This window comes from Mastomys coucha, unplaced genomic scaffold (assembly GCF_008632895.1).
Source record: "Mastomys coucha isolate ucsf_1 unplaced genomic scaffold, UCSF_Mcou_1 pScaffold16, whole genome shotgun sequence".
In the NCBI taxonomy this organism is placed as follows: domain Eukaryota; kingdom Metazoa; phylum Chordata; class Mammalia; order Rodentia; family Muridae; genus Mastomys; species Mastomys coucha.
This window is the reverse complement of record NW_022196898.1, coordinates 78,613,330-78,640,646: the sequence shown is the minus strand read 5'-3', so window position 1 is coordinate 78,640,646 and position 27,317 is coordinate 78,613,330. Positions and strand designations below refer to the sequence as shown.

The window sequence follows — 27,317 nt, the reverse complement described above, 5'->3', positions numbered from 1 at the left end:
AAAAAAAAAAAAAAAAAACAACAACAACCCCAGAGTTTAGATGGTATTTCAGTCCTTGAACATGTGTGGTCCTTCTGGCACACACGGAAACCCTTTTAAACTGACTTTGAGTGCATTCTCGCCCCCTTCCTCTATTTTTTTTTTTTTTTGTAGGACTTTGGGAATAGCGAGGGTCCCTTCTATTTTGGAATCAGCGCCCCCCCCCCGCCCGCCTTCTCAGATGCGTACTCACCCCTGCCATCGGGACAGAGAAGGTAACTCTGAGGTGTTCTTAAAAGCACTCTTTAAACCCAAAATGTCCCCGCCCCCGAAACCACCCTTTCTTTGGGGTGGGGGTGGGGGCAGAAGGCTGCCATTTAAGGAAAAGGCTATACTCTCCAAGTTTCTCTGGAAGGAAAAAACGTTGGGGACATCATTTGAGTATCAGAACTTTTCTACTGGATGTCCCTGTGAGGTTTCCTCAGCTGCTGAGCCAGAGTGGCCGCTAAGGTGTGGGCTTTTTTTTTGGGTGGAGGGAATCTACGCCCATCCGATGCTCGCGCGCGGCCCGGCTCTCTGCTCCCTCGCGCCGGCACCCACGTGTCTCTATTTACTCTACTCGGGTTACCAGCGCCGTCGCCTTCAGCTGGCCCGGAGATCTGATAAAGCGCGTCCCTCCTCCCTAGCCGCCGCCCGGCTTCCGCCGAGGGCTCGCCTTTCTTCTGCGGAGATCCAGGGCCCTGATCCCAAACCCAGCCTAACCCCAAATAAACGCTTTTCTTTCCACTTTGAATGCCGGGGTTGCGGGCGGAAGGACTGCGGTGTGGATGCCGTTGGCTGGCTCGGATCGGCTCGCCCACGGCTCCCGGCAGCAGCCTCTCCTGCCGTGGGGACCCGGCCCCGCAACGCCCCCTCAGTTAGGGCGCGCGCCCCGCTCCACGGCGGTTGGGACGGCCCCTTCGGCAAGGCCCACGCCCGCCTCTCCTTCCTCCCCGCCTGGGGCTTCGCTCCTTGGAGCCCTCCGTGGTTTAACGCACCTCTGTGCACTGTACCGAGAGGAGCTAGCGGGTGCACTTTGTTTTCCACCCCGCGATGGGCTTCGCAGTTGTGTTTAGACATCCCCGTTTTAATTCATCGCGTCCCTCCGAGCCGCCGAAAGGTCGGAGGGCGAAACCGGTCGGGTAAAAGGCCGGCGTTTCCTGCCCATTTGCCACCGGTTAGCCATAGAACCACTTGGAATCAATTTCCCTGCCCGCTGCTCGCACACGTGCGCACCGTGGACTAGGGGCCGTTATTCCCCCCACCCAGCCCGGAGGGACCAGGGCTCAGTGTGGCCACCGTGGCCGCGCGGTCCTGCTTGCTTCCCCTCCGGGTCCCCGGGAGCCGACACGCCTCTCCGGACAGCTGCTCACTCACCTCATGCCCGTTGCTGGCTGGGATGATTTCGGACTCGTTAACCAAGGATGACTTGATGTCGGCTAAGTCGCCCTCCTCTTCGGGGTGACTGATCTCGGCGAAGATCTTCTCCTTCTGGGGATCGCCCTCGTCCTTGAAGGGGATCATCTCATCGGTGGCGCAGAGTTCCGGGTCCCCCCCGCCGCCTCCTCCGGAAAGTTGGGGCATCCCGGCGGCTGTGTAATCTCCGCTCCGCTGCGGGAGCACTCCGAGACAGCAGGAAGGGGGGGGTCGATGTGAGGTGGGGGAGTTGGAAGACTGAGTGCGGAAGGGCTGCGAATGGAAGCGGGGTGGGTGGGCAAGCGAGGGGCCCACGGCTGGAGCAGCTGCAGGAGCCTCTGCGATTGCCGCGCTTTCCCACTTAGAAGGACGCCGGCGCCCGGCCCTGGGGCGAAGGGCACCAGACTGCGAGGGCGGCAGCTGCCGGCGCCTCTGGGAGCGTCTGCGCCGCTCCGCGTGCACTAAGCTAGGCTGCCAGGGCTGGATGGCCACCCCACGCCGCACTCGCTGCTGGGGTCTGTGCTCCGAGGACACCGATTCCGGAGGGGACACGACTTTCCAAAGTGCAAACGAGGGTCCCGTGGCGCGTCACCGTGCAAAACCTCTCCACGGATTCCTCGGATGCTGATTTCGGTGTTGGGGAGGGGGGTGCTGAGAAGAGGACTGGGCCAAGAGGCTCCCTTTGCCCCAGAGGAGGTGCGAGGAGAATCAGAAAATACCGAAAAGTCCACTTCCTTCAGAGTAAACAATAAAGAGCCACTCGGAGCTGCAGACGTCCGCGCTAGAGCTTCTTTCCTTCCCTTTCGCTTCGGTTTTCCTTCTGGAGGAGCATTTAATCTGCTGGAGGGGGAGGGGACGGAGGAGGAGGGGAGAAAAAGAGAAGTTTGCCAAGAATAAAGTTTGTGCTGATGAGCGCTGGGAATCGGCAGTGGCTGGCACGGCGGAGTCTTGGGGAGTCACAGCAGGAGCTTCGGGCCCAAATGTTCCAGCCCGCAGCTCGGGCCGATACACACACGTACAAACACACACAGACACACACTCGCACACACACACGCACACACACACTCGAGCCCGATCCCTCTTTGTTCCCGGCTCGAGTTTCTGCCTGGCTCGCTGGCGCTGTTACTCGCCTCTCTCCCCGCCTCCCCTCTGTCAAAGCAAAGAGCTGCCGGTGGCCCCTCGGCTCCTCCGGGCAGACCGGCGGGGAACACCCGGAGCGTGGCCGCTTGCAAGGCTCCTCCGGGCGAGTCCGAAATGCCAGGGCCCACGAGAGCGCAGCCCGGTCCCTCCGGTGCGCGCTGGCCCGCAGGTGAGCGGTTGCGCCTTCCCACCGCTTCTCCGCACCGCGCCTAGCCGGCGCTGCAAAGCTATTCACTTGCGTCGCTTCTCCTCCCCCGCCCCTCCCCCGCCTCCTGCTCTCCTTGGCTGCGGGCTGGAGGGGTGGAGAGGAGGGAGTCTGCTAGGAGAAGGAGGAGGAGGAGATCCAGGTTCTCCCCCCACCCCCAACCCTAGTTCATTTCCTAGCACCCAAAGGACGAGCCATAGTTTGGGGGGCGCCGTGGGGGTGCGTATGTGTTTGTGCGCGCCTGTTCATCCCTGGGAGGGAAAAAAACATACAACCTGAAGATAGACTGGGTGCTGTGTATAACCCACCCCCAAAGAACGGTGCGGCCCACGTGAAATTGACGAGAAACTGTACGGGAATGGCTTAACTTCAGCGTCTGAGCATCTCTTCTTCTCTTGCTCCTTCCCCCTCACTTCTCGTCCTTTGCCAGTCTCTCTTCCACCTCCTTCCCGCCGCCCACTCTAGCCCCCTCACTCAGGCAAAGGGAGGAAGATGAAAGAGAAAGCCGCCGGCGCTGTGGTCGACACCACGTTGATAGATGCTCTGACAGAGGGAATGAGGCGAGAATTAGGGACTAGGAGAAGGAAAAGGAGAAAATGTAACACATTGCTCACCTAACCAGAGAGAAGAGACGCAGCAAAGGCAAGAAGAGTTGTGGCTCTACTAACCGTGAATCACACACTCTCCGGAGACAAGGGCACGCCACCCTAGCGAAAATAAAATCTCCAGGCTTACCAGGGGGGGAAGGATCAGTAAGAAGGGAGTGAATGAAGACTGAGCCTTAATTATCGCTTTTACACTATCGCGTTCATTGTGTCCTTGCCGCCGAATAAACGTGGGTTTTTGGAGATTCATCTCGTAGAAAAGGAAAATACATCCCAAAAGGAGAGAAAAGAACCTAGGAGAGGGAGGCATCCTGGAGACTCCGCTGAAAGGGACCCTTGAAGATGCACGTAAATACGAATTAAACCCCCAAAATTCTCCAGTCCGGACTGTCTCTTTGGTGCATTTTGTTAAAGGACAGAACTTTTAAGGGCGACGCTTTGTGAAAATCACTGTGTAAGTGAGGCTTAAGTTTGGGAACACATTTTGTCATTTAGCTCTCAACCCCTCCCCTCAAGTCAAATATCCAGGCAAAATCATTAGAGCAATGCGGCAGCCATCTGTAAAACCTGGGAGCAGTAAACAGGAGACAGGAAGAATTGTATCTCCATCTTCCTTAAATGAAAAATAAAACGCCACCGAATCGCGTGTTAGGGACATTACATAAGAACGCTTAGAAAAAAAAAGATCTCTCTTTTAAATGTGAAATTGTGGGCTATTCGGCACTGTAGACTTTAACAGTTCTTTAAGTCAGCATTTAAAACTTTGTTTACTGATAACTACCAGTTTGGGAGCTTGCTAGGAGGTGGTTCTCAATGCTGTAGATTAGTTCGGTTGGCTGCGTAGGACGTGGTAGGTCATATGTAATCTGATAGATTTAGGTACATAGGGGGCTGGTGAAGGAAGTCAGAGTAACGAAAACTTTTCTTTAAAAATTATATAATCGTCAAGGCCATACCTTACAGGAGCCAAAAATGGCATTTTCTTTCAGGATGCCAGGGAGAATAGAAGGAAGGTTGGGAATAAATCCATTTTTATAATGATGCTATGCAGCCACCAGTGCTATTAGTGTGATAAGGTGAAGAGCAGGGGACACAGCTTCAGACGTTTACAGCTCCTGCTAACAAATTTAACAAAGTCAGAATTCCTCCTCCGAGTGAGCCAATTTGACTGAGCAAAAAAACCCTGGAAGATGCAGCTTCATCAAAGAAGTCGGAGTAGACGGGTCCTTTTCATCAAATCCGGGAGGGGGGGAGGGGGCAAGAAGATAGCCAGAGGGTATTTTTGAAAGCCAAGAGGAGATTAAATGACGAGTCTACATCTTCCCTGTTTAAGTGTTGCAACTAATTCGAATTCCCATTTTCTCCTTCGCGTTAATTATCCGGACTATGTGAGTCATACGGAGCTCGGCTCTAGGTGTCCCAGAGATTAGGAGCTCAAGATGGGAATTTCTGGAGCAATACCTAGTGAGAATGCTTTTTACTACAAGGGCTGGGATAGGTGGCTGCGTTTGGTACCTTGCTCTTTGGAAGCATTGGTTCTAACGAAATCACCTAATGGCCTCGCACTGCAGGAGCGGCCGTGAGTGGTCTCCGCTGTGTGCTGTCTTTAAGCAGTGTTGCAAATCTTAAACAGGGCTACCCTTAAAACCATGCGCCCACGTGTTTTAAAGATCTGTCGGTAAAGGAGGTTGACATTTCCCTGCGAAGTAGACTCTCTTAAAACAGAATACCAAGGAGTCACAGGAGGGGCGAAGTAACCCCAGGAAGTGGTGTCTCTGGACTTCGCCTTCCTGGCAAAAGCAATCCAGCCGCCGGGCAGTCTCTCCTAATTCCTGTGGGGCTGTTATTAGCATAAGCAGCAGCTTCTTCGCTTCTTGGGGTTGGGCGAGTGGGATCCTAGGTCTGGGATGTGGTGGGTGCGGCTCAGCAGCAGCCTCGCCGCCCACTTTCCTTGGATGTAGAGGCAGGTTGTTCACATGAACTCTAGCGAACCACTAGAGGTTGGCAGTAGTAGGTTAGCTCCTTCAGGATGTGGGTTTCAGGGGGGCGTTTTGATGTGATTTAATTCCGACCGTGAAACAATTGCTAGGGGCTGGCTGCGCTGCTGTTGGTTTCCCTCCTCCTGGTGGCTTTGGGTATAGTTTGGGAGCGAACTTGTTTAATATCAACACTTCCTTTTGCACGAGGCGCTGTCGCCCGTGCTGTGCCTTTGAGGGTTGGTGGGTGGAGGGCTGAGAGAGTAGTGGGGGCGAGGCGCCCAACCCCGGCCGGCCGGAACCCAGGCTGCAGGGAGCAGAGTTAGCCGTTCTGCCTCGGGGTAAGCATAGCTCAGTGCGCTGAGCGGGTGTGGGGGCAGGGAACAGGGGAAGTGACCAACACCCACACAAGAAGACCCTCCCTCCCTTAGAGATTTTGCAGCCACGTGGAGTGCTCTGCAGACAGTCCGGAGAGTCCTTAATTACAGGGATGAGAAGCGCAGTGCCCCCGCACGGCCCTCTCCGCCCCCTAGGTCCTAACACCAGCTCAGGCCCCAGGTCTTCCCTTTGTGTGGCCTAGACTCTCTGCCAGCTTCAACCTAGGTGGGATCCCAAAGGAGGAGGTGGAGGGGCCTACGGAAGAGGATGCTCCGAGAGACAGCTGAGAAAGGACTGGAAAAACGAATTCATGTGATTCCAGGGGCGGAACCGAGAGCTCGGTCTTCCATCCCAGCTTCAGCAGGACGCTAAGATCTGTGGGCATCTTCAGTTTAACCGACGTCTCGGAGAAGGGGGACGAGGGAAGTGGCAGTTTGTGTCCCAGGGGTTTTTTTTTTTTTTCCTCCTTAAGAAAAACAAACCCAAAGCCCCTTCCTCCAGGGTCAGGAAACTCGTGGGACCGTGAAACCCTCCTTCTCCAATCCGGCGCCTGCAGACGCCCGGTTTCCGCGCGGCCGGCGCCCGTTGGCGTCTGCAGCTCGGCGCGGTCTCCCGGGCGGGTGATTCGAGCACGGGATCGGCGGCGCGGTCAGCCCCTTGCGCCCACCTCGCAGGGTGGAGGGAGCAGCATCCACTCTGCTCCGTGGGACGTCGACCCCCCCACCAACGCCACAGCAGTGCGGACCTGAGGGTGGCTGAGGACAGACAGTGGTGGGGACCAGGGAATGATTGCAGGGAGACAGAATGAACTAAAAGGGGTGCGGAGGTTCGGCTCTGCACCGGGAAGTCGAGATCCCGCACCGAAGAGCCTGCGTGGCATCGGGACTAGGGGTGCCACATTTGGACTTCGGCTCTGGGAGACACGTGGCAACCGAGGACCGGCTAGTTTAGGGGGGCCGAGCATCACATTCTTTTCCTTCCTTTCTCAAAACTTTTCTCCCGCGCCTCATTGTGGCGTGGGCCCCGATTTGTGGAAAGCACGCCCCCTCGTACCCTCACAGTCGACCCTCCAGCCCCCTCCGACCGCCCTGGAGCCGGGACGCGCGCGGAAGAGCCGCCCGCGCACGCTGGTCTCGCTTTTTATCGGCGGAGGGCGGCGCCTGCGCAGGGACCAGCTCGGCGGCGCGGCCTTTGAAGTCGCGGCGGCTGCGGCTTTCATCCTTTCTTTTTTCCCTCTCAGGCCCCTTTGTGTGACTAAATTTGGCAAGAATATGGATCCCAGCCAGTCTTTCCACGTGTGCTCCCAGCTCCCAGCTGAGAAGGCCAAGGGTTCTCTTCCGGGTAAGGAGACAGGGAGAAAGATCAAAGAGTTTGGGGAGCTGGATCTGAAATGTGAATTGAAAATAAAAATCAAGCCTGGACACATTCCAGTTTCTAAAGCAAAACCAAACCCTCTGCAGAGGCCATCTCACTATGGCGCCCTTTCTCTCAGCTCCCTCCACCCCCCCTTTTTTTTCCCCCTTCTCGAAATCACTCTCGAGTACATGGGATAAAATAATGGCAACATAGGGAAGCACTTAGATTCTCCAGATTTTGTTTTGCAGTAATTTTATTGGGAAAATATCTTGTTCATAATTACCGTTATGTGAGGCTGAATTTCTTTAGCCATAAATATTGTCTTCTTCCAGCTTCACACTTTCTTCTGCGCCCACATTTTGTGTGAGAGAGCGCTGACACAACACGTGTGCGCGCATGCTGTTGGAGCATCCTGCCTTTTAATCCCTCTACACAACGTTCTTATTAACCCCTGTACACTGTTACAGTACACTACATATTCCTTTCACAGAAACTAGATTCAGGAAAACCGATGTGAATACCAATTTTAATCGCTTTCCCTGTTGGTCTCGAAGATTTGAAATTATCTTGTTGATAGGTCTGCCCCTATGTTTCATTCACAAGACTCCACAGAAAGGTTTGTGTCTATGGTGAAAAGTCTGTAAGTCTTCTCTGAAGCACTTCTTGAATGATGTTGCCTGCAGAGATGGGGATGCTGGAATGCCCAATAGTGTGATGCAGAGTCTGACATCCCCGGCCTAAGACAGGCTCAGCCCCTGCCTCCCTTGCAATGGGTGAAGTTTTGTAAGGCATTGAACCTCTCATAAGATTCATTTTCTTTGCTAGTGGGTGTGCAGTAGTCCACCTGTCTGTGAGAATATGGGAAGATATGCAAAACACAAGATATTAGGACGCAAGATGCATATTTAAGGGGAGAATCTGTTAATTGCAAAACCATAATTAATTACCCCAGAGTACATAGGTGCGTATGTAGGGACAACGCACACATGGAGAACATACTCCCAAAAATAGCAGTAAGAATTGTGGCACAATGGCAGGAGGAAGTCTAAAAGATGGCCGAGTTGTTTTTGAGGAACCCTAAATCTCACCAGAATTGGTGTTTTAGAATAACAATGTTGTCCCAGGCCAAGGCATCCCAGGTTCCCAGTGTGGTGAAGATGGCGGCGAAGACCACTTGTGAAAGGGAAAGAGGACAATCGTAGTGAAGACCATAAGCTCATGTGTGACGCTAACTGCCAACAGAGCCGTCTTCCGGCCTCAGTTTTTCAGTATAAACCTACAAGGTGGCCTGTGAACAGACTGATGAATGTGTAGACAGAATGGGAATGTCCAGTGTTTTTTCTGTTTCTTTTGCCCTGGCTAGGGACCTCCAGGCGGAAGGAAACCGAATCCGGAGGTGCTCAGCTTTCTGCCACCGCCTACAGCCTTCAGCTTTGAGGAGCCTCCCTTGAAGGCACTCCACAGCCATTTGGGTTGACTGGCATGTAGGAGGCATCTTCCAAAAGCCACAGATTAGAAGTGGGTACCAGTCCAACAGCAATCTTTCTTTTTGTTTTTTGGGGTTTTTTTTGTTTGTTTGTTTGTTTGAGACAGGGTTTCTCTGTGTAGCCTTGGCTGTCCTGGAACTCACTCTGTAGATCAGGCTGGCCTCGAACTCAGAAATCCTCCTGCCTCTGCCTCCCAAGTGCTGGGATTAAAGGCATGCGCCACCACCACCCGACTCCTTTCATATTTTTACAAACACAAACTTTTTAAAATTTAATCTTGGCCAGAGGAGTCTCACCAAAGCACCAGGGGCTCTTGCTTTGTCTTGTTTGAGCAGCCAGTCAGTAAGGAAGCACTGAAAATACTGAAAAGGACAACAAGCCTGGGTGTCTTCAAGCAAAGCAACTCTGAAGGAGGTGGGGTGCCTAAGGGGATTTACATTGGACTGTAAATCCGTCTCCTCAATGGACATGGTACCCAAGGGGCCTCTTGAATGTTGGTAAAGTAAGATGGTCAGCCTTACTTTGTATTCTGCAGCTTCAAAGGGCTCTGCCAACAGTGGGCAAGCTTCTAATCCCTGGTTTGAAGCTCAAAGCCAAAGCCACAGCCTTCTTACCTAAGGGCAGGTAGCAGTGGGACCAACCGAACCCTAGGGAGACGAATGCAGAACAAGGTCCTCAGTCCACCCAGTTACTGCTAGCATACACTGATGGGAGTTTCACCCACAAGACTGCAGCCTGCCTTTGATGTGTGTGATCTATACAGTATAGTGTTCTGGGAAGGAGCCTGACTGACAGGCTCTACATCCAAAGCCTGGAAAACGCATCTCCACGGGCACTGCCTTACATGGTATGGGACTTTTTTTCAGCATGGGGTCTCATCAAAGTCAGTCAGTGAACCTGGGATGGAGCCACCAGTTTTTCATAATATGACTTTTGGGGGAAATCCTTGCACTTATTATGTGCTTGTTTTTATTAGAAACTGGGTAAGTGTTCCAAATCTCCATTTCTTTCTCAAAGGAGGGAGTCGGCCTGCCTACTTTGACCTGGAGAAAGCTTTTGTTTTAAAGTGCTTCTGTCCATTAAAATCAGACTCACTGGATGAAATCGTCTTTACTAGTGTGGGGGGTGTGGAAGGGTGAGTGTGTGTCTGTGCAAAATACTGTTTCTAGCTTTTAACTGTGTCGCGCACAGCTTCACTTAAAACTTGGAATGATCAATTAGGGCAGAGAATACAGAAGGCTGAAGGTGCCAATACAAATAGTTTAGACTACAGCATTGTCATTTGGCTCGAGTAAGCATTTATTTGGCAGAATAAATCTAAATGGCCTTATCTGAATTTGACTTAAAAGGTCCTGTAGTCCCACTCTGCCAGTTCCAGATCTCAAGCCCACTTCCCTTAGGTTGAATTGGCAGAAGACAAAGCAGAGAGATTAATTACTCTCCTATCAAGTTAGGCAGTAAATTCTGACTGCCAGTTCAGATGACTCTCCAGGCTCCCAAATGTGTTTTAGGGCTGGACTTAAAGAGATAACGTGGTCTTTGTTCTTCAGCCCTTAGACTGCTTGACTTTGCATTACGGGAGAAAAAAAAATGTTCTCAATGAAACTTCTACTCGTAGGGCAAACTGTCCTTGCACACCTGTAGTAGTAGACACCCCGCTAGGCTTCCGGCTTCCACTCTGCTGGGTTCCCTGCTTGTCTGTCCAGGCTTCACAATAAAGCCCTTTGTTTCATGCCTCCTAAGCTCCTAGCATAGGAGTTATATTAACTAGTTCGTGGCTGCCTCTGAATCCTGTTGTCCTGAACCAGCGGTTCTCCAGCTGTGCAGAGCCCTCGTGCAAGTCCCAGGCTCCACGTCCAGCTCCTGCAACCTCTGTGGAGAAGCTTGCAGCTGGGTGGACACTTCAGGCCAGGCCTTCCTCCCCAGCTTCATCCCACCTCCTGCTCCAATGACATCTTCTTAGGCCTTGTCTGAAAAAACAGCCACACCAACCTGCTTTCGCCCAGATTGCAGTTCTGGTTTTATGAGCCTTATCCAGTATTCTCAACCTTCCTAATGCTGCACCCCTTAAATCCAGTTCCTCCTGCTGTGGTGACCTCCAGCCATAAAATCACTTGTGTTGCTACTTCCTAACTGTAACTTTGCTAATGTTATGAATCGTGATGTAAATATCTGTTTTCTGATGGTCTTGGGGGACCCCTGTGAAAGGGGTCTCAACCCACAGGTTGAGAAACACTGGCTTCATTTCTCTGCTCCCCGCCTTCTCTCTCTAGCATCGTTTTTTTTTTTAACTATCTTATTAGACTCCCCTTGGAACATGTGTTTTATGAGGTGAGAACTTTGTTTTGCTGTGTCTTCAACATCGCAGAATATAGAGAGGCAATATAAAATTACCCAGCATGCAGTCAGTTTCACCATTCTGATCCTTCCCATGAGTGGAAATACAATGAAGGATATTTGTTATTTTAAACTAAAAAAAAAATCTAAAAAACAACACATTAAATTATTTTAGTAATATAATTTACTTAAATCAAATATCTAAAATTTGTCTACCCCTTTGTTTTCAGGAGAGATTAGTTCTGGAGCCTCCAGGACCTGGTGCTCAACTCAAGGTTGATCATGGCCTTGTATAAAACACAGCTGGTTGCTGTGTTTACATATAACCTAAAACGAGAGAGAGAAAGAGAGAGAGAGAGAGAGACAGAGAGAGACAGAGAGACAGACAGAGAGACAGACAGAGAGACAGACAGAGAGACAGAGAGGGGGGGGAGGGAGAGGGAGAGAGAGAGAGAGAGAGAGAGAGGAACCAAGTGCAGCAGCCAAGAGGCCAAAGGAACAAAAGAGCAGGTATCCAAAATGTCTCCATCATAAAAGGAAGAGCCTCTGGGGGAAGGGCAGCCCAGCCCCTGGGCTGGAGAGTTCAGGGTAGAGGGCAGAAACGCTAGCCAAACTCAGTAGTGGGAAAAGACTGAAGGATGCTGGGAGAATCTAGAGGCCAAGTATGCTTTGAAATATTAAATTGATACCTCAGCCTTTGTCCAGTTTGAAACTTAACACTATGTGTTCTCCTGTATTACTTTATCTTTTTAAAAAAAAAAAAATCTGTGAGCAGATATTCATTGTATGAAGATATGGGCTTCCTCGTGGCATATGCTCTGAAAAATATCATAGACTTTTTTCATATGCACCTTCATTGCCCTCTCCTGTCCAGCCCCTACCACCCACTCACCCCCCCACCCCCTGCTACTCCCCTGCCTCTGCCCAAATAGATTCAGTATTTGAAAGAAAGCACATACTTGTCTTCTTGAATCTAGCTTACTTTATTTAGTATGATTAAATCCAGTTCCATCTATTTTCTTACAAATGACATTAACTGTTCTTGAATATGGCAGAATAAGCTCACATCATTGATGTATGCAATATTTTCCTTATCCAGTCATGGTGGGTCCCTGGGCTGATCCATAAAGTCCTCAGTAATCACCGATGCACAGGTGTCCTTGTAGTATGCTGATATACATTCCTTAGAGTGTATGCCCAGGAGGGTCCACCATATTGATTTTCAAAGATGTTGGATGAATTCATTTCCCACCAGCAGCATTTAGTAGTTCATCCTCCCCCATCCCCTCTTCTTGGCCAGCATTTGTTGCTGGTTTGTTTGTTTGTTTATTTGTTCATTTGCTTAGATCCATTCTAACTGAGCTGAGATAAAATCTCATTGTGTTTTGATTTGCATTTTCCCAGTGGCCAAAGATGTTGAACATTTTCCTTTCATATAATTTATTTGCCATCTCTACGTCGTTGTTTGAGAGCTACCTGTTCAGTTCACTTGCCTGTTTCCTGACTGGATGATCTAGGATTTGTTTGTTTCGTTTTGTTGTTCAAGTTCTGGGGATATTTTCCATATTGATCCCCTGTGAGACGTAGATCTGGCGAAGATTCCCCTCCATTCTGCAGACCGTGTCTTCACTCCGGGTTGTCCTCTGCTGTAGAGAAGCGGCTTAGTTCCGTGCAATCCCGTTCCTCAGGTCTTGCCATTAGTCCCCAAGCTACTGGGCTTCTTTTCCAAAAGTCCTCGACTGTGCCTCAATCTTGAAGTATATTTTTCTATGATTTACTCCAGCAGTTTCTGAATTTGAATTAAGAGCTTTGACCTGGCTGGGCAGGTGGTGGCCCACAAATTTAATCCCAGCATTCCGGAAACAGAGGCAGGTGAGTCTCTGTGGGATTGAAGCCAGCCTGGTCTACAGAGAGAGTTCCATGATAGCCAGAGCTACACAGAGAAACCCCCATCTTGAAACAACCCCACCACCACCACCACCAAATAAGAGCTTTCATGTTATCTTAAGTTATTTTTTGTATGGCATGAGAAATATGGATGTAGTTTGATTTGTCTGCATGTGAATAGTTTCCTAGCACATTTGAAGAGAGAGAGAGAGAGAGAAGGAGGGAGAGAGAGAGAGAGAGAGAGAGAGAGAGAGAGAAAGAAGAAAAAAGGTAGTGGTAGCTGTATGAGTTTCTTTTCTACCATTGGTCCATGTGTCTGTCTGTGGAGCCAGTACTATGGCTCGGTAGTCTAATTCAAGAGTCAGGTATCCGGATGTCTCCACTACTGCCCTTTCTGGCCAGGAATGCTCTGGTTCTCAAGGTCATTTGTGCATCACATCAATCGATGATTATTTTTCTGTTTCTGTGAAGAATGTCAGTGGGATTTTAGTAGGGACGGGATTGAATTCACAGATCAGTTTTGGTAACATACCCATTACTCCTCCACATACACTATTAATCTGCTAATCCCCGAATGGGAGGTCTTTCTGTCATCTACTGTCAACTAGATGTGTTTGAAGTTTTGTAGAGATTTGTTGTAGGACCCTGGTGACCCACCAGCCAAAAAGAAAAACACGGAGACCTTTCACTGTGTCGGAGCTTTGCCTTAGCTCATTTCGGTTTCCTAACCATCTAGCACGGTCCAGCCACATGGCTATGGCGGTCAGTCCTGTAGTCGCAGCTCTCTTCTCTCACGTCTCCTACCTAGCAAAAAGACCGTTTTTGTTTTTGTTTTTGTTTTTGTTTTCTACTTCTCAGAGTACCTTTCTCTAACCGGAAGTCCCACTTTCCACTTCCTAGCTATTAGCCGTCAGCTCTTTATAACAACCAGTCAGCAGGGAAACGCATCAGATAGATATCCCTCTTAAACAGTCTAGGGAGAGAGGACAGTGTGAACTTTTCTTTAGGATTTACAAAACCAAAGGCCGGTAATGGGTCAGAGTAATGACAATCCCAGACTCTGTCAGGATTTAGCTCTGCAGGTGCAGCAATTAACAATTTAATATACAGAGTCATACCTTAATACAATGTGAATGGAAGGGGCACACACACACATACACACACACACACACACACACATTCTTTGCTAGGCCTATTGCTAGGTAGTTTTTTGTTTTTGTTGTTGTTGTCATCTTGAATGGAATTGCTCTCATGATTTCTTTCTCAGTGTGTTTGCTAGTATTTAGAAAGCCTACCCATTTCTGATATATTGGCTCTGTACTCTACTCCCTGAAGTAGAGGACTCAGCAGAGCTACTCCTGCTCTTGATAATCTTAGAGTCAGGTGGTCTGCAGTCAGAATAATCTGACTTCTTACCATTTCCCTTTTTATGTCTTTCCCTTGCCTTATTGGTGTGGCTAAGACATCAAGGACTATTTTCAAGGAGGGGAGAGTGTGTCCCTGGTCCCTTCAAGATTTCAGAGCGGCTGCTTTTCAGTTTTCCTCATCAGGTATAACGCTGGCCAGAAATTTGTTGGTTATAGCTTTTACTATGTTGAGTGTATCCCTTCTTTTCCTACTTCCTTCAAGTTTTTATCATTGACGGGATATTGAACTTTACCAAAGGCCTTTTCTGCATCTATGCATAGGATCATGTGATTTCTGGCAAGAAGTGAACTTGGTTGCTCCCATGTACCTTAAATATCTCTAGACTGTGTAAGTAGCTGTTATGTTGTATTGATTAGGGAATCATTAAAAAGCAAAGCTTTGCATATTCAATACAGACACAATATTTCTACCTGTAATTGGATCCCCGGTATGTTCTTATGTATTATTTACATGACTTTGTATTTCATTAGAAGGCCACGTAGGTTCTTGTGAGTAGTATTAATCTTTTACAGACTTTTGGTTCCGCTTCTGTTTTGAAATGGGGTCTCACTGTGTAACCTGACCTGACCTTGAGTTCCTGAGTTTCCTGTGTCAACCTCCCACTGGGATTGTAGGGATGTACCTTGATGCCCAGCTTTTGAAATAATTGTTTGAAAGTATTATAATAGGTCTGAACCACAATCTATGTGTAATGAGTGTTTGTGGTTCGCTGTGATGTTAGACTGGACATTTCTTCCACACTCTAAATAATGAATTTACCATTAAATGGGAAGCAGCATAGAACCTGAAGGTGTTCTGTATTTTATATTCTGGGATAACTTTTTTCTTCTGCCCTGTAAAACTGCCAAACTTAGAGCTCTCTGAGTCCTTTGGGATCAAAGTTTTCTCGGGAAATCTATAACTGGGGGGTATCTGTTCCCTCTACGGAGTTATTATTCAGCTACACTTCCTCATCTGTGTCTTAGTATGCGTGGGTAAGGTAGGAAATTTCCTCTGGTCTGTACCTGTAGTTTTTTCACCAGAATACCTTCATAAGCCATTTTCTTCCTATTTAGATTTGTAAACTCTGAAATAAGAAGGTGAAGGTAAGCAAAAGCAAGCAGGGCCGTTTCTGGAGGAAATCAAAAGGCTAGTATGCCAGTCCTAGTGGCGTATACTTAAATTCAAGCTCTCAGAGACTGTGGAAGACAAGAGTGAGTTGGAGGACAACACAGAACATGTCTGGGAAAACAGAAGAAGAAGAACAGGAGAAGGAGGAATAGGAGGGGGAGAAGAATCACCTCCTAAGGCCTTGCTGTTCCTTTATATAGAAAACTATATGTGTGTTGTCCCCTACTAGGACCTAAAAAATGACTTAAAAGGGGCCAGTGAGGTGACCCTCCAAGTGCTTGCTATAAAGATAAGTCTGATGACCAATATCTGGAACACACACACACACACACACACACACACACACAGTATTGGTCACTTTTCTGATGCTGTAGTAAAACACCAAGGTAACTCATGGAAGTTTATTTTTAGCTTAGGATTCCAAATAGCAGGGACAGCATGGCTGCAGCATAGAACAGCAAGCTGAAAGCTCACATCTTGAACTGCAAGAGATGAGAGCAAACAGAGAGAGCAAATGGGGAGAGGGGGAGGCCTTAAGAGCTCACAGCCCACCATAAGTGACATACTTTGCTCAGCAAGGCCATTTCTCCTAAGGATCCCCAAACTCTACCATTCAAATATGTGAGCCTAAGTGGGACATTCAAACCACCATAGGCTAATAATAATAAAACAATATTAAAAGAACCTATAGATTCTTTTATAAGAAATATAGATATTGGGAGCTGGAGAGATGGCCCAGTGGTTAAGAGCACTGACTGCTCTTCCAAAGGTCTTGAGTTCAAATCCCAGCAATCACATGGTGGCTCACAACCATCCGTAATGAGATCTGGCTCCCTCTTCTGAAGCGTCTGAAGACAGCTACAGTATGCTTACGCATGATAATAAATAAAAGAAATATATAGATATTGGGCTGGGGAGGTGGCTCAGTGGGTAAAGTGCTTGCTCTACAAGCATGAGGACCTGTCTAATCAGTAAGCTCTAGGTTCCATAAAAGACTCCTATTCAAGATTAAAATGGAGACGTGATTCCGGAAGACATCCCTGAAGCCAACCTCTGGTTGCTTTGACTACATCCTTTTAATTCTGTAATTTCTCATCTCCATTTGAAAAAGCCTGTGGGAGTAAAGTCTGCCTTCCTAGAAGGTATGCTAATCACACAGTTTATAGAGAAGACAGAGTGGAAACCGGGTTCTTGGCTTGGCAGCTGAAGTGTTGAAACACCAGCCAAGTAAATTCAGTGAGATAATATGTATTGCCAAGTGTTCCTCAGCACGGTGGAGGAAAAAAAAAAAATGACAGCGCATCCAAGATACCAACAGTTAGAAGAAGTCTTGGCCTCTGCAGACACGAAATTCAGGGAAGGAACCTCTAGGAGCAAGTGATGAGGTGATTTACAGAGGCAACTGCATCTCGGGGACAAAAATGGGTCTGGTGGATGCGGAATAGTGGCAGTAGAGTGGACCGCTTCAAGCTGCAGCCCACCTGAGCTTAGCTGCTGGCTGCCCTCGCCTCTAGTCCGCATGTACCATCCATTAAACACAGCAACAGCAAAAGGCTTCCGGCTGCAGCACAGAAATGTACTCCTTAAAAACAAAGAGTATTTCCTGAGTTTCTTTTACGGAAAATGTTAAAAAATACGGATAAGAGGTAGTGTTTGACCCCTCCCCCAAAATGTCGACGACATGACGTTCCTCCATCTCACTTCCTCCACTGCCAACGATCCTCCAGGCCCAAACAAGTGGAAAGACAGGCAGCTTAAATATTGAATAGGATCTCAGAGGCCCATCCCTAAATAATCTGATCAACATATATTGTCCAGAAGGGGTCTATGGAAGGAGCTGAAGCATGTTGAAAGTTAGAAAAAAAATTAACCAAGGAGTCTTAAAGACCATTGCGTGCTGCAAGAGAAATAAAAACACTGATGTATCAGCGTTAAGGACTTCCTCCATGTGTGGCCTTCAGAGCTGGCACCATGCCTTGCTCCCTGCCTTTCAATCCACTTCCGCCCCTGCTGCTTCTCTGTGGACCCTGTGGCTGGCAAGGTGTGTGAAATCGCTTGATAAGCAGTTTCCACTGGTGTGCCATGAGATTTTTCATAGCTTGACTCCCGAAAATGGAAGGAATTAGAAGTGTTAGGAAGGATGGTTTGGTGCCCCAAGAGGTGAACTGGTTGCCAAAAAGCCACCTGAGAAGCACATTGCATGGAAGGTAGAGAAATCCGCAGTTATCGGAGCTGAAAATTAGGATAAAAACTATCCCTTTCATACAAGGACCAATTGGACAGAGATGAACAATATGTCCTGTTATAATCCTAGACATGAAGCAGAAGTGAGAGGTTATATAACTAAGTATTTTCTGTTGTTTCTCTCCTTGTAATGTTTCTCTCCTTGTTGATGGGCGTCTGCTTTCCACAAAAGAGTGATGCTTCATAATTAGCTCCTTATTCTAGCAACAGCAACAGAAATAATCTTTAAATGGAAATCACTGCTACATTTTATTTATCTATCTATCAGTTACTAAAATTTGAAAAAAAATAGCTAACATCAAGTGTATTTGTACATTGGTTACTGTGAACATTTTGCTTACTGTGGATGATTTTAAAAAAATAATAACCCTCTATTCTGTTTCACTTAATGCTTTGAGTAAATTACATTTTCTGCCTCTCATATTTGAATACAAGGCTGTTATCTTAGGGTTCCCAGCACTGTGGAAGAAACATTTCATGAAAGTCACTCTACTTCAGCCATAACTTCTCTTCCTACCCCTTTTATTTATTTGTTATTATTAAAAGAGAGGAAAAAAATAACAATTTCACTGTAGTTTGAACCAGGAGGCTGTGAATAACACTCTGCCTCACTCTGAGGCTAATCGGGGTGGCTGGTGGGTATTTCCTTATAGCGTCTTCCTGTTTGAGATGAAAGAGAAATCCGTAATCAAATGAAAGTTGCATTGCAAACATTATGACTAATTTATATAGTTAAAAAGCCAGGATTGTATTCAAATCTGACCGGGAACATGACACAAGATTTAATTTAAAAGGAAAAGGGAGCAATTTCTCCTTTCATTTTGGTAACTCAATTTACATTGTGCCTTGACTTAGTAATTGCACTGCCAGCCCCACCTCGCAGGCAGAATGACTTGATCTCACATCATTCTGTTGCTACTGGGAACGAAGGAAGAGTTCTGCTCAGGGACTTAGGATGACTGCGGGATCTCACTCTCTTCCTAGCTTCTGCTGTACAGGGGGAAAAAGGAGAGACTTACTAATGTATTTACTACAAGTCCTCTGCTTACCACGTAGGCCAGATAAACAGGATATAAACATGCTGGAGGATGGAGCCAATATTTCTTTTATGTTAAAAGTAAAACAGAAGGCTTGGTGAGATGGCTCAGAGGTTAAGAACACTGACTGCTCTTCTGAAAGGTCCTGAGTTCAAATCCCAGCAACCACATGGTGGCTCACAACCATCCATAATGAGATCTGATGCCCTCTTCTAGTGTGTCTGAAGACAGCTACAGCGTACTCACCTATAATAATAAATCAATCTTTGGGCCAGAACCAGCTGTGCTTAGCGAGCAGGGGTCCTGAGTTCAAATTCCAGCAACCACATGGTAGCTCACAACCATATGCACAGCTACAGTGTACTCATATACATAAAATAGGTAAATAAATCTTTTTAAAAAAGTAAAACAGAAGGCTGGAGTTGTGGCTGAGTGCGCAGCATCTGCCTGGCATGCACAAGGATGGAGGGCCAACCTCCAATGTCCCCCACCTGCAAGCTGGCAACAGCTGAAAATGAGTCACACCAAAAGTCCAGTTCATAAAAAGTAGAGAGCCAAGAAGTTTAAGTGATTCGTGGTGCTGGTTGGCAGTCTCTCTCTGTTTAAGGCTTGCCTGAGCTCGGTAATGAGCCCAAGGTCAGTCCCAGCAATGGCGCATGCCTTTAATCCCAGCACTTGGGAGGCAGAGGCAGGCAGATTTCTGAGTTCGAGGCCAGCCTGGTCTACAGAGTGAGTTCCAGGACAGACAGGGCCATTCAGAGAAACTCAGTTTTGGAAATCCCCTCCCCCCAAAAAAAGAACACAACTCGAAAGTTTTAAAGAGGAAAGGAAAAGCTGAATAGAGCTCAGTGATGAACACTTGCCCAGCATGCATGAGGTCCTAGGTTCAAACCCCAATATCACAAAATGAAAGACATAGATATGGAGCTGGAGAGATGGCTCAGTGCTTAAGAGCACTGACTGCTCTTCCAGAGGTCCCAAGTTCAGTTCCCAGCAAACCACATGGTGGCTCACAACCATCTGTAATGGGATCCGATGTCCTTTTCTGGTGTGCCTGAAGAAAGCTACAGTGTACTCATATACCTAAAATAAATAAATAAATAAATAAATAACTTATGTAAGGCAGAAGTATGACCCAATGGCATATTTCAAATGTGCCAGCTCCTGAAGTCTGTCCCCAGCTCCAGTGCCTGCCTGACTAAACAGCTCAGATAGGATACTGTGCTGTGAGAAGAGGCGTCCAAGCAGACAATTAAGTGGAGATCTGTTAAAGGCGATATTCCCTGCCCCCTTGAATAACTAGACATTTTTTGGTTTTTTGAGGCAGGGTTTCTCTGTGTAGCCCTGGCTGTCCTGGAACTCACTCTGTAGACCAGGCTGGCCTCGAACTCAGAAATCCTCCTGCCTCTGCCTCCCAAGTGCTGGGATTAAAGGCGTGCGCCATCACTGCCCGGCTAGACATTTCTTTAAAGGTTTTAAGCAGAATGGCAATCAGTGGCAAAAAGAAGATAGCAAAGCAGTGTGCAGGTCTCTCTTTTTTCCTGAGCACAGTCTAAATGTGCTTAAGGCTGACCCTCTCCACTCAGACTGCTGGCCTACTGGTCACCTGCGCTCCCAGCATCCAACCTGTCACTAGCATTTGGCATAGCTGATTATTAAACACTTTCTGCCTTGCCCCTGGGATACTACAGCTTTGGGGTCCTCCCTGCTGTCTTGGGCATTCTGTCCCCTTGTTTCTCACCTTTCCCTGTCCCTTCTCTTCCCCCACTCATTACCCTGGTGCCTCTGCGTGCTAAAAGCTCCCCAGGTTCTCTCCGGATGGTGGTTCCTGCCCCCCTCGAGTGTCCAATAACTATCTGGAAGCTCACAGGTTTAAACTTCTAAGCCACATACGTAATAGGACACAAATCTGTAATCCTAGCTTTTAAGTTGCCATTTGGTATACAGCAAATTTCCGGCCAGCCTGGAATGTATAGCAATACCCTATTTCAAGAAAACCGCCCTCTCTGTGTCCAAATGCAGCTTCTAGTCTCCTTAGTCAGCTCATGCATAGTCCTGCATAGTCCTCTCTCTCTCTCTCTCTCTCTCTCTCTCTCTCTCTCTCTCTCTCTCTCACAACAGGTCTGTATTGCGTTTGCTTAGGTCAGAAGTTCTACCTCATCTTTCCATGTCTGTCACGCCCCAGGTACAGTCTGTCAACAAGTACTTCAAGAGAGCTTGTTTGTTGCATCCCCCATTCAGGAATGCCCCTGCACCAGATCTTCACTCTTTCCATACCCCTCCCTGTTCTGAGACCCTCACTCGGCTATCTCCTTAACTTCGCTCAGACCTTGCCAAATTTCCCTCCCAGGCAGGTCCTGACTGCTCGTATGCTTTGGAAACAACACACCCACCCCAGTCTCTGGTACTGCTTCTTATTCTCTGTTCCTTTAATAAGTACTTTAATTACAGCACCTATCACTAGCAGGCATCCCACGTATATATTACTAATGCATTTATTGACCATCTCACCCTTCAGATGGCAGTTCCCTGGCGGTCAGAGACCGTTTTTGTTGTTGTTGATGTCCTTTCCATCTTTACTGTAAAATCAGGTACCCACAACACCTAATGAGACATAGTTTGTTGAATAATTGTTTGCTGACAGAAAGGATAGCTACACAAATATGTGTATATAAATATAGCAACAGGACCAAGACACTCTTGGACACTGTGATCCCTAAAAATCCCAACAATAAATCATTCTAAAGGCACCAGGGATAGTGTTACTAGAAGGACCATGGTGGCCTTCTGAGAAGGGTGAAGATTCTTTTTAAAAAGTGCCATTGCTACAGGCAATGAAGGAATGAATGTAAGCAGGAGAGATAGTCTTCCCGCAGAGAAGAGAACAGCACTTGGTTCTCCAATACCAAGTGGTCAACCCTGAAAACATACATACAAGGAACATTGTACAGGCTAAGCAGCTCATATTAGGAATGAGTGTGTGTGTGTGTGTGTGTGTGTGTATGCATACAATAACAGTTAATAAAAAAAAGGCCATGAATTCGAAAGAGAGCAAGGGTGGATATATGGGGTGGGTTGTGGGGAGAGAAAGGAAGGAGGATGTTGTAATTATTTCATATCTCAAAAAATGTAAAAAGTACAGTTGGGGGTGCTGGAGAGGTGACTCAGTAGTTAATGGTGGTTGCTGCTTTTCCCGATTTTGGTTCCCAGTACCCACATTGTGTGGCTCACAACTGCCTGTTACTCTAGCTCTCCAGTGAATCGAAAAGCCTCCTCTGGCACCTGCACACATGAACACAGACAGACACGCATAAATCATTTTTTAAATCCTAAAAAATTTTCTTTCCTCCTCCTCCTCTTCCTTCTCTTCCTCCTCTTTCTCTTCCTCCTCCTCCTCCTCCTCCTCCTCCTCCTCCTCCTCCTCCTCCTCCTCCTCCTCTTTTAGACAGGGTTTCTCTGAGTAGCCCTGGCTATCCTCAAACTCATTCTGTAAACCAGGCTGGTTTCAAACTCAGAGATCCACTTGCTTCTGCTTCCCCAGTGCTGGGATTAAAGGTGTGAGCCATCACTGCCTGGCTCCTAGAAATTTTTCTTAAGAAATATGAACATTTAGTTAGGCAGGACACCTTAAAAGTGCTTGCTAAGTGAGCAATCCTGATACCTTGTGTTTGCTACCTAGAGTCCACAGAGGAAGGAGAGAGTTGTCACTCGGGCACTTATACATACACTTATACATACACATCATGCACACACATTAATTATTAATAATAAAGTGCAATTATTTTCTCACTTGTCTGTGTTGTTAATAAAGTTATATCTTAATGACTTAGAATCTTTTAGAATGTCTTATTGAAGGCTGGAGAGAGAGTTCAGTTGGTAAAGTTCTTGCCTTGCAAACATAAAAACCCCAGTTCAGTCCCCAGAACTCAAGAAAAGCTGTGGCAGCATGATCTTATAATCCTAGCATGCAGGGAGACAGAGAGGGATGGATCCAGGGGCTCTCTGCCTAGCCTACTAAGAGATGTCTAAGCCAGGACCTGTAAAGGAAAAAGAAAAGACAGACTGCAGGCTGTACTTATAGAATGACTACCCAGATGCACACACATGAACATGCAAGCACACACAATAATAAAAAAGAGAAGAAAAGAAACACTGTTGAGTAAACCTTTATGATGAGTTTCCCAAGCCCCCGGCCTGGCCTTGAACTTGCTATGTAGCCCATGGCCATCTTCAAACTTTCATAGCAAAATCCCCTTGCTTTAAGTCTTCCAGTGCTGGGATCAGAGGCATTTGCCACCACACTAGCTTGATGGGTCTATTCCTTAACAATATCTTAAAAGGTCACCTGGTGCTGATGAAGTAAGCCAGGCCCATCAGGACAGGCTCTGTTCCTGCTGACCTGTGTCAGGCCTCCCCTTGTCTGCAGGGTTCTGGGGTCAGGAAGCCTTAGCTTGGTAGTACTAAGAAGCCTTTGAGACGTTTACAGACCCAGCAATAAATTCCTTTGACTTGAATAAGGAGAAAAAGCCATTTCCTTCTGTCTTGAGCCTCAGTTTAGCCCTGGAGTTAAGCCTCTGTTAGAGTCCCGATCCACATTTCTCCATCTTTGTTAAGCCTGTCAGTGGCTGCTGGCTCTTGAATCTGAGGCCTGCTCTTCTAAGGCAAGGGAGCCCAGGAGTTAATGTTCCAGAGTTGAACCTCCAGCTTATGGCTGACAGCAGTTGGTGTGTCTTGCTCTTTGGCCCTCTCTATACAGGCTGCCTCTGGGCTGTGTTTGATATTGGCTCCACGAGAGTCTCTACAGGACTCTCTCTTGTTGCTCACAGGGATAGCTGGCATCTCAATCACCTCCATCTTGTCTTTCCCGATCTCTCCTCTCAGATCCTTTATTACTTTTACTAAGTGACTGCTAGCACAAGTGTTCTTATCTCAGAGTTTAGGCCCTGTTAGAGATCCCAACTAAGCAGTGTACCTGTGACTCTTTAACTCCCCCGACTGCTTCTTCATATCCGCCTCCACCAGACCAGCGGTATCCAGTCCCACACTATCTTGCTAGAACTCCTTTCCCGCTACTATATCTACTTAGCAGCTTTCTTTTTATTATAATGTTCTATGTACTATTGTGTTTTAAAGCGGAATTGGCTTAAACAAAACATTTGTTAAATAGAGCTGATGGCGAAAGGATTTGGCAATAAATAAATAAATAAATAAATAATCATGGAACCAGTGGTATACATCTGGAAGACCAGCTGCCATTGCATTCTGAGTTGGCCCTGCTGTATCCTGGGAGTTTTGGGAGTGTGTGTATGGGGAGGGGGTTAGTGTTTCCACACCATGTTACACGTGCTGTCTTTTCCAAATGCAGGCAGCAATAGTAGTACTGTATTATTATCTTATGCCACATCCTCATAAAGCTGATATCTCCCTCGTGAGTTTAAGTTCTTGAGCATCTTGAATTAATGTTTTGTGTGCTTTCCCAAGTTCCCTCTTGAAACGGTGAGTACACTTTCTTTCTCTGCTATTCTACTCTTTTCCAGGAGAAGGACAAAATATCAATCACCCATAACCCTATCAGTCTGAAATATTTATGCTGGCATTGTGTTATGTCTCCTTCCAGTTCCCACATAATAATATACATATTATTATTATACATACGTAACACATGCAAACGACACATGAAACTCATTCTGGGGTAGCTCTCTACTTGATGGCAACCTCCAGCAATGCCTACTTCCTCGAATAAGCTTCCCTGTTACCAACACAATGTCTAAGACATTTTCCCTTCTGTGTGTCCTCTGTCTGTCTGGCCATCCAGCCCTATTCTATTCCATCTTCAGAATGCTCCTCCATCACACCCGGAAACTTCTTAGTCCTGCTCACTTCTCTCCTCCACATCTTTAAGTAACATCTCTCTCCTTAGCTCTAGACTCTGGAAATCCTGTCCATACCAAAACTGTGTACACAATTCCCTGCTGGAAATTTCTCAGCAGCTAACAGTACTCTAAGACTGGGCACTGTGTGTGTGTGCGCGCGCACGCGCACACCTGGGTATGCTCACAGTTTTTGTGTGAGATCTGATGATTACAAACTATGGAGGACAGTCTGAATGATGCTAAGGAGAAGTAGTTATATAGTGGGGAAAGGAAGGAGCTTCTTGCTGAGGAACAAGGGTCAGCGGGACACAGTAGCAGTTTTGTTGAGTTCCAGAAAAGAGTGAGACTTGGTGCAGTTGACTCACATAGTTTACCAAAAGCACGCGTGGAACCTACCTGAGACTACAGAGAATGTGATGACCTGGGCTTTCCTGGCAGAAATGTATACTCTAGCTGAAGGAAGCAAACACACACACAGAGAAAAACAACAGGGAGTCGTGTGTGCAAGACTGGGTTACTTTTGTGTGTGTGTGTGTCACCAGAGTGTCAGATTAAACAAGTTTCAAGGAAGAATGATTTATTTTGCTCCGGGTTTCAGGGAGTCCCATCTATCTTCTTTGGCTCCGTAGATTCTGGGCCTACGGTAAACCAGAACATCATGGTGGCCGGAACGTGTAGAAGAGGAGACTGTCTAGATACGACCCCTACGTTCACCCGTTCCTGGGACCTCTTACTTGCACCTGGGCCCTCACATCTCAACTGTCTCAGAAACCTCCCAGACAGCACGACTGAATCCTGTAGAGACCCAGGCCATCTCAACGTCCTTGAACCCACCCCGAAGTGGACACTTCTTTCTCCTACTCAAGACTAGACTGAACTGTAGCTTTCTAAGAGCAGGTGACCGTCAGTGACACCACCTTGATTCGAACACAGGTCTGTTGGGTACCACATGTGCCCCATTTCAACTCTCCTGCCACCCCAGGGGTGACTGAACTACCTACTGTGATGAATACCCTGCACTCGTGTGCGGCACACTATCACGTCCACACCCAGCACTGCCAGCGGGTAGAGATAAATGGAGACCAAATTTGGTCAGGTCGCTGTGGGGAAGTGGACGGCTTCCTGTGGCAAAATCCTGTTGAGGATTTGGGCCGCACAGTGCTTTGATCTAAAACTTTAAGTAGACAAAGAATGAATATTTATTGTTTTTATGATCATTGTTTTATATAAAACAAATTTGGGGGAGTGGGAAGGAATAAATATTTGGGACAGCAAGCATTTAAATGCCAGTGGTTAATTTACTTGGCTACCTTGATTTACAATGGTAACATTTGGGTGGAGAGTTAAAAAGAAGGAGCACTCTTTTGTTCTTGTTTTATTTAGAATTTCTAAAGTCTAAAGGAATGTTTTTATAGCAAGTACACACAGTAATGGGGGAGGAAAAAAAAGAAAAAGAAAAAAAAAGACACCAAGGGCTTAGACACCGTTATGGAAGCTTAGACTTTGGGTATGAAATGAGCAAAGGCTAATTTAGCAAATTTCTTTTTAATCTCTCTCTTTTTTTTTTCTAATTTTCTTTTCTTCTTAAAATAGTTTCCACATCCAAATTTATCATTACAAGGAAAAACAGGGAAAGGAGAGCTTGAAAGGACGGGAGGTGGGGGCTGGTAGGAGGGAGGTAGCTTTAGGTGACGTCACTAGAAAGGGGTGACTGTGGGTGGTTTGGGGGCAGCAGAGATGGTAGGTGACCCACTCTCTGGAAGGCCGTGTTAGGATGACTCAGACCGTTCAACTAATGCAACCGGCGGCTCAGCCCTTTGCCTGGAGATCTGGCCGGATGACTAAGCAGTTACCAGCTTCTAAGTCTTAGGAACCTAAAATCCCCAAATCACATTTAGAGCTGATACGAGGTTGAGCAGGGGTCATGAGGGAGGGAAATCATCTGATAGGCTTAGAGGGTCAGAGCCCGGCTCTGGAAGTCTCAGGCGTACCTTTCGCCGCTATCAGATGTTATTTTCGGGCAAGATTTCTCACCCACACTAAAAATCGTCCTGCAATTTCACTACGCTCCAAGTCATCACCACACACGTGTTCAAAGGAAAACCGAAACAGCAAAACCAGCCTGTGTTTCCTAGGGTCCACCGTTTCATTTCCAATTTGATTTTCCTTATAGCTTATTTGGTTTACATCATTATCTCAGGCGGAATGGCGTAGCTATGGCAATGCTTATAGAATCTGTGCGTCCCGCCCAGGGCCGCCCCGCTGTGGAGCTGAGGGCCTGCACCCGGGCTCCAGCAAGGAGGAAGATGACATCAAAGAACCTGAAGACGGAGCACATTTACTTTTCTGATTCAAATTACTTTGTTTGGAAAACAGTAAACACAATTACCTTAACAACAGAGCTGGGAGGCTTTGGGGGTTTAACACAATGTTTTCCTAGCAGGCGGGCGGAGACTGCTTAGGATCACAGCTAAGGGCCTACAGACCCAGGTGGCTCTATTTGTTTTCAGTTTTTCTCCTCCCAGAAATGAGTTTGGGTAGTTCCAGGGCTTTTGATCGAGTTCCTTAAAATTAACGTTGTTTAGTTTCTTCATTTCAAATGAAATGAATGCTCATTTCTCTATATAAATAAGACCAAATGGGAAAACTTACACATTCTGTCACCGAGTCTTATTCTGTATCTATCTCCCCAGGAAGTATCCCTGCGCAGGTTTTATCTCCAATTATAAACACATAACACGAACACACACAGACACATATACAGACAGACATACACATAGACACACACAAACACAGAACACAGACATACAAATCACTCAG

General features: G+C 47.2%; 2 protein-coding genes and 1 long non-coding RNA gene across 12 annotated transcripts in view; 2 read left to right on the top strand and 1 right to left on the bottom strand.

Annotated features, from left to right (window-relative positions):
- Lef1 (lymphoid enhancer binding factor 1) overlaps window positions 1–2,797 on the bottom strand; it is a 115,306-nt gene extending 112,509 nt beyond the window's left edge. For 2 of the 10 annotated variants that reach the window (XM_031375519.1, XM_031375524.1), the window contains exon 1: window positions 1,396–2,788. In XM_031375519.1, coding sequence (XP_031231379.1) covers window positions 1,396–1,602 — 207 coding nt within the window. In that variant the 5' untranslated portion in view covers window positions 1,603–2,788. Of the gene's footprint in view, window positions 1–232; window positions 457–1,395 lie in introns of those variants that run through there. The other 8 variants (XM_031375523.1, XM_031375522.1, XM_031375525.1 and 5 more) reach the window with 5 other exon arrangements.
- Window positions 513–2,203, top strand: LOC116093790. The gene has a single exon (XM_031375530.1). The coding sequence runs from the start codon at window positions 533–535 to the stop codon at window positions 1,262–1,264; it is 732 nt and encodes a 243-aa protein (XP_031231390.1). The 5' UTR covers window positions 513–532; the 3' UTR covers window positions 1,265–2,203.
- A 2,284-nt stretch (window positions 2,798–5,081) lies between the features above and the next one.
- Window positions 5,082–27,317, top strand: part of LOC116093792 — a 37,797-nt gene continuing 15,561 nt past the window's right edge. The window contains exons 1-2 of the long non-coding RNA XR_004119843.1: window positions 5,082–5,701; window positions 6,979–7,079. This is a non-coding gene — a long non-coding RNA (uncharacterized LOC116093792). The remainder of the gene's footprint in view (window positions 5,702–6,978; window positions 7,080–27,317) is intronic.